We start from the raw sequence: 7,500 nt of genomic DNA on the forward strand, positions 1-7,500 counted from the left end.
TTTAAGTACCAACCCGCACGGTCCTTTCACGGCCACCGTATCAAACTGTAATTTGGCCTTTTCTTGTCTAACGGATGGTGGTAACGTTAGGTAATTGCTAGAGGAGACTACGCGTTCTTCTCTTCTTTAGCTAATTACTTGATATATATATATATATACATATTATATTATATATTAATTAATTAATATATCTTTTTTTGTATGTCGATTATTTTTTGTATTTTTCTTTTCATTTCTTTCTATCTATTTTTTTTCTAATACCAATTCTAATAATGATTAATAATCTACTTCGACTCGTATCTATATATATATATATATATATATATATATATATATATATATATATATATATTAGGCGGACCGGAAAGTAATGTCGTTTCTACGCATGTCGATATTTGATTGTAATTAAAAATAAAAACTTGTTAAAAATTTATTCGTTTGAATTTAATTTAAGAAAGCGACATTACTTTCCGGTCCACCTAATATATGCATATATATATATATGTGTATGTGCGTATGTGTGTGTGTGTGTGTATGTGTTTATCAGTTAATTATATATCTTTTTTTTGTAATTATTTTTCTTTTAGTTTTTTTTTTTTTATTTATTATTATTCTCGTTTGTTTTTTTTTCTTATTCTTATTTTTCTAATTCTAATTATAATTACGATTAATGAACAACTTTGACTCGTACCCTTGAGTATATTTAAGTGCCGATAAAATGATCCGCCGTTCCATGTTTCAGGATTTCTTGATACTATTGGCTCGGCTTTGATGTCACGCAGGGACGCACTTTCTTCCGCTATTTTTTCTGCTTCTCGTTCCTATAAACAAATTAAATATACATATATATATATATATATATATATATATCGTTTATATAATTTCGAAGGATTTTTTTAAATAATGACAATAAAAAATGACAAGTAAAAAATAACAATAAAACATGATATATATATATATATATCATGTTATTAAAATAATAATTCGACACCTATCCAATTAAATAAGCATTCTGTTATCGTTATTGTGATTAGATGGTGAATGACTGAATGAAAAGTTTGTTTGCATTAGAGTGGTTAAAGAGATGACTCGATATTTCAAATGGCTAAATGACATTGGAGAACTCTGTTATGCAACGATGACCACCATCGAGTTCCCAGCATAATATCCTCCTGGTTATTCTAACATAAGTTGAATAGGGAACGGAATAGCGGACAGTTGAATTTACCTTGGTCGTTCCTGCTTTGTTTAATGTTTCCGCTGATAGAAATCACCGAATTACTTAAATTAATTTCCTTTTTGCTTCTAGAAAGTATGCTCATATGTACGTATGCATATGTGTATGCGTATGTGTGTGTGTATGTGTGAGAGAAAGAGAGAGAGAGAGAGAGAGAGAGAGAGAGAGAGAGAGAGCTTGCGTGGATCGATCTTCGTGAATTATTTATAAAGACAAGTCACAACAACTCTTCTTTTCTTCTTCTTTTTTTCTTTTTTCCTTTTTTTTTCTTTTTTTTTTTTTTTTTTTTGAAGGAACATCAAGGGACAAAGTGCGAGAAGGAAAAAAAACTATATGTCATTACATCAGCAATCGATGTTGGTTAATTAGCGTGTCTAATAATAATTAAAGAAGAGGAATTGTTAGTTAAAAGTCGATCAAAATCGAATATCCGTCGTCGATGTTATATATAGCTCGCGCACGAGCTATATTATTTCATTAAAAATAAATCGGACCAATTTATTTTAACTTTCTGTTGCTTCCCTTTATCGTGTAACATATTCGAAAAAGCTTGTGGGGGGAAAAGTAGAGAGAGAAAGAGAGAAAAAGAGAGAGAGATATATATATGCGAGACCACGATATATATATATATATATATATATATATATATATATGCGAGAACACGAGAGAGACAATAGGTTGGTATAGGTACTGAGCTTGGAGAATTTGCACGCGAGAATGCATTTTTAATAAAAATTTTATGCTCCCGTATGCTGCTTCTCGTCAACCTAACGATCGTTATACGCTACGTAGATTTAAACTAGTAAAAATAAATTTCATTTGTGGAATAAATAATATCAAAGTAATCTATTTTTATCTTTCTTATAAGTTTTCCTTTTTTTCCCCCGTTTTTTCCTTTCTTTTTTCTTTTTTCTTTTGTTTTTTCTTTTTTTTTTTTCTTTTTGTTCTTTTTCTTTTTCTTTTTCAATCGACATAATCGTCATTAACGATGATTCAATTTCACGCAATTCATCGTTTCAATGTTCTCAATGATGCGACTTTGTTTTTCTATTCTTTCTAACGAATACAAAATTATGAAAAATATAATTTAAAAAAAATATATATTCCTGATAATAATTAAAAAAAAGAAAAAAAAAAAAAAACCGTGAAAAGGCATAAGGAATGAATTGAAAATCGTATGGATGCACGAACCTATTTGTGCGAAATATTTTAATCGATCGAACAATGATGAGTCGTTTTCGATTATTATTGAAACAGAGGTGAGAGCTTTTTGTCAAACCATTCTGAGGATATACAGAGTGTAATGATAGATGCACGAGTAGAGATATAGTGTATACCACATATATATTATATGTTCGAAATGACAGTCGGAACCGATTGTGTACTACCGCGTTACGTTACTAGCATACTATAATAAAATATTCATACTATCGTGACGTTTACGTTGTCACGTAACATACGAACGACGAAGCTACGATGATTACATTTACTTTTGCCTGAGTATTTTGAGAGAGAGAGAGAGAGAGAGAGAGAGAGAGAGAGAGAGAGAGAGAGAGAGAGGGAGAGAGGGAATGATATATCGCTCAACGCAATATCGTTTCGTATATTTCTGACGTTAAAAGTAAAAAATTAAATAGGATTTTTTTCTTTGCCCCTTTAATATTCTCCCCGGTCAAACTATGTCGCTAATACTTTTCTTTACAAGAATTAATTTTATTTGATCAATCACTTTTTTTTTCCCTTTTTTTAATTTCTTCTTAGAAATCTTTTTTTCTCGTAAAACGATCTGAGATCTTTTCTTTCTTTTTTTTTTTTTTTTTTTTTCATTTCAAGGTTTAATTCTGATTATAAGAATTACATTGTTTTTTCTCTCTCTCTCTTTTTCTCTCTTACTCCAGTCGATGATTAAACGAAACGCTCGTGATTTTTAACGAATTAAAGGAAAGAAAAAATTAAAAAAAAAACGAATTGAAAGAAAAAATACATTTTTCTTCCTTTTCTTTTTCCACTTTCTTTTCTCTAACAATGAATAAAACGATCGAGATTTCGTTATAATTATGATTTCGATATAAGATGATCTCTCATATCCGTATCACTTGTTCATGAGAATTAATTAATTATATTCAATTAAATTTATTACGAAGAGCGATGATCTGACAATTATCATATCTTAAGATTGGTTACAACGAAATGATAATTTGTTTGTTGAAATTAATGAAATAATAAATAGAAAAAGGAAAATAAATAAATAAATAAATAAATAAAAAAATAAATAAATAGATAAAAATTTAAGTTTCCTTGAAATGATCGAATATGATCGATCTTTTTAGAGACCGATTCATGTATTTAAGATGTCGTCCATGACATATATACTTCTCTCTCTCTCTCTCTCTCTCTCTCTCTCTCTCTCTCTTTCTTTCTTTCAAAGTTTCCATTTTCATACGAGCAAACATTAATCATCGTCCAATGGCTAATGGCTCGCAGAGAGCAACGTAACCGATGAAACTTTTATGCTATTTGGGATTTGAAGTAATTAGGTATGTTTTGTGTATGGAAGAATAAGAGGGTAGGTGAGTGGGTGTGGGAGGAGGGAGAAGGGAGGAGGAGTGTGTTATGAGGGAGCCGATTCGTAAAAGGAGGGAGGGAGGGAGGGAGGGGTGGAGGTGAGGGTGAGCATAGTCCTTCTATTGTCGAATAATTTGTCGAGTTAAAGCGAGGGATTCGTTTGATTATCGTTCCTTCGCTAAATACATTCTTTAAATGTTTTTCCTTCTTCTTTTTTTCTTTTTTTCTCTTTTTTTTTTATATATATATATATATATATATATATATATATATATATAAGTCGATTAATATTGAAAAAAAGAAAAAGAAATAACAAGTTTATTCTCGTTAATACATTATCGAATGAGTATACTTAAAAATTAATTATATTTAAAAATTAATTATACTTCAAAAACAAAAAAAAACAAAAAAAAAGAAAAGAAAAGGAACATTCGCAAATTACATTCGTTGTTATTATTTTAATTCGAATTATTATTTCAACAAATAATATCAATTTACATATCGTTATAATAAATCACGCGATTGGCATTAATTCGTTGAAGAAATATATACGGGAAGATTTCACCATAACGAATTGATCTATCAAGAGTAACGAATTCACATCGTTACGCTATTATAGTACTCTAAAAGGGAGTTAGAAGTATGGTTATTGTTAGGAACATATGTGCTAAAGAAGGATATATATTGACTCGAATGTATATATACATATATATGTATATATATATACCGACCACCTGCTCTTTCGATAAGAAAAGAAAAAAAAAGGAAAGAAAAGAGAAAGACAAACTTAAAAAAAAGAAAAAAAAACGTGACAATTACAAATCTTATGAAAAAAAAAAAAATTGTTAATACTATGATTATCTGATGATAAACAAAAAAAAAATCTTGATTATAAATCGTGAACGAACATATCTCTTACTCTCTTTCTCTATCTTTGTACGTGTGTATATGTGTCTTTGGATTTTTTGGATTACCCATGGGTATCGTTCGAGTGACAGATTACATGGGATAAAAGAAGATAGAAATAGAAATAGAAATAGAGCTCTACTAAAATTCTTGCCATGTAGGCCTCGTTACGAATCGCATTACACGATCCTTGCAATCCTATGGTTGGTACGTGACGTGTACCTACTCGTGTATTATCTCGTGTGCACGATAGAGAAAAAAAAGAGGAAACAAAACGATAAAAAAAAAAAAAAAAAAAGAACGAAAGCAAAAAAATAAACAACAAACCAAAAGGAAACGTAAAGATAGAAAGAAAGAAAAATTGTTGAAACTATCGTGATCATTTTTACTCTACGTCATCATTATTTTATTTCTTTTTATCCTTTTACAACGATGCCTATATATTTCACTTACTTATTATTTACTTTATTTCATCTTGTTGACAACAATAATAACCAATAGAAATTGATTATTAATATATAAATGCAAAATTAAAGTAGACACGTTTCGCAATTATATAAGATTTTTGTATTTTTCGATATTCACTTGTATAGACTATTAATTAAGAAAATAAGAAAAAATAATAAGAGAAAAGAAATATCGCATATCGTTTATAAATTTTATTATTATTATTATTATTATTATTATTATTATTATTATTATTATTATTATTATTATTGTTCTTATTAATCTTATTTCTTCTTCTTTTTTTCTAAACTTACAAAAAAAAAATATATATATATATATATATATGTATAAATACGATCGAACAATTAGAAGAAAGGAAATAAGAGGAAGAAAAAAAAATGGGAAGAAAATGTATCAATTCTCCATTCAATACGTTTTTCGCATTCTTGAATGAATTCTCGCAATTTGTAACTCCGTTGAGCCGGTAAAGTAGGAATCCTTAGCCACTATCATCATTGAAATCCACCCCTAGTATACCCAACAACAACTCTCTCTCTCTCTCTCTCTCTCTCTCTCTCCCTCCCTCTCTCTCTCTCCTTCTATCTTTCACTGATCCTATCCCAAAGTAAAACCGAACGAATCCCTGGCTTCAGAATATCGAAACCAGCAACCGAAATGCCGGCATAGTCGTTCAGTGAGGGGTGATGGGTAGATTGTTGGACCAGGGAGGGGAAGAGGGAACCATCTACCTGACGCAGTTACTGGTGCTATCGTGTTGTTACTGCCGTTTCACCGGCCCATCCTCGCGTTATGGCTCGCTCAATTGTTTCAGCCCCGTTGATCCAATAAAGGATTACGGCGAAACAATTGTAGCGTGCAGAACCACCCTCCTCCTGCCTTTCTCCTCTCTCCCCAACATCCCGCCATCACCATCTGCTCCACGTTTCACCCCGTCTCACCCCGTCCCGTTCCGTCCCATCCGATCCTGTCCCGTCCCGTTCTGTTCCGTTCCGTTCACCTACACATCCGTACTTCAGTACACCGTTCGAACAAACTCGTTCCGTTACACGATGGATTTTACCTAAACGGTAAAACTTTCCACCAACCACCCCCACCAACAATCCCCTTCACCGTTCTATCTAACTTATTCTTCTTCTTTTTTTTTTCTTTTTTTTTTTTTTTTTTCTTTTCTTCATTCTTCTTATCAACGCTTATCGATCTCCTGCTTCTCCTCTTTTTTACCTTTTTTTTTTCTTTTTCTTTGTTTTTTTTTTTTTTTTTTGAATTTTTGTTTTTCATTCGTTCGTTTCGCTTCGTAAATATGTATTTTATTTCGACAATCTTCCTTCTTTTCTTTCCTCGCACATTTTATCATTTTGTAAATACTTCTTTGTGAAATGAAAAGTGCGAAACTAAAAGATATATAATGATCGAGAAATTTTCTCAAGAGGAGTATTAAAAATTATCACAATTATTATATCATTATTTAATAGCAAGATGAATTCTTATAAAATGATTTTATCTTATCGATATCACCGTAAGATATATAAAATTGATATAAATTCAATAAAATTTATATTATTATTCATTCATATATAGTACGAACGAAACGATAATTTTTTCATTATAGATTTAGGTGACTTAAAAAAGAAGAAAAAAAAAAAAAGAAAAAACAAAATCAAATCGAATCGAGATCACCCAATTTTACGAATCTAGTAATTTTTATTATTTGACAAAAAGAAAAAAAGAATCAGCTGATCTTACAAATCTTGCGTTCTTACAATTTGACAAGAAAGAAAGAAAGAACGAAAAAAAGGAAAAAAAAAAAAAAAAGAAAGACAGAATTAATATCATCTAATTTCATTTAAGAACTTTTCAATTGACTCTTTTACAAATGAAACATTAGAAATTCATTAGACGATTATTATTTAGAATGATTGTAACACCCTATGTTTAAAGACGAATTAGATCGGATAAAATCGAATTGGGATAGGATTGTATAGGATCGGATCGTTGATTTTCATGATCGGTTGACGAACATCAAGTTCGTTTCGAAGCGAAAGTAGAACAAGTTAGAATCGAGAACGGGGAACAGTTCGATGGGTGCAAAGTTAATACGCAATCGCGTTAGTCGCATTGCTTTCGGTCGAACGATCTCGTCGGAATCCATGCACCACGGAATTATGCCCGGGAAATTGATTATACTCTCGATAATTCCAGACTTATATGGTAACGTTATCCGTCCCTTCAATGAATCTAATTCTATTAAAGTACATACTCGTCACTCGTATATATATATATATATATATATATATATATATATATATATATGTATACATAGATAG

General features: G+C 30.4%; 1 protein-coding gene across 5 annotated transcripts in view; it reads right to left on the minus strand.

Moving 5' to 3' along the window:
- LOC124954783 (SKI family transcriptional corepressor 2) overlaps nt 1-7,500 on the minus strand; it is a 100,593-nt gene that overhangs the window by 2,862 nt on the left and 90,231 nt on the right. For all 5 annotated transcript variants that reach the window (XM_047508230.1, XM_047508225.1, XM_047508228.1 and 2 more), the window contains exon 6: nt 692-821. In XM_047508230.1, the coding sequence (XP_047364186.1) occupies nt 692-821 (130 nt within the window). The remainder of the gene's footprint in view (nt 1-691; nt 822-7,500) is intronic.

This window comes from Vespa velutina, chromosome 16, assembly GCF_912470025.1.
Source record: "Vespa velutina chromosome 16, iVesVel2.1, whole genome shotgun sequence".
In the NCBI taxonomy this organism is placed as follows: domain Eukaryota; kingdom Metazoa; phylum Arthropoda; class Insecta; order Hymenoptera; family Vespidae; genus Vespa; species Vespa velutina.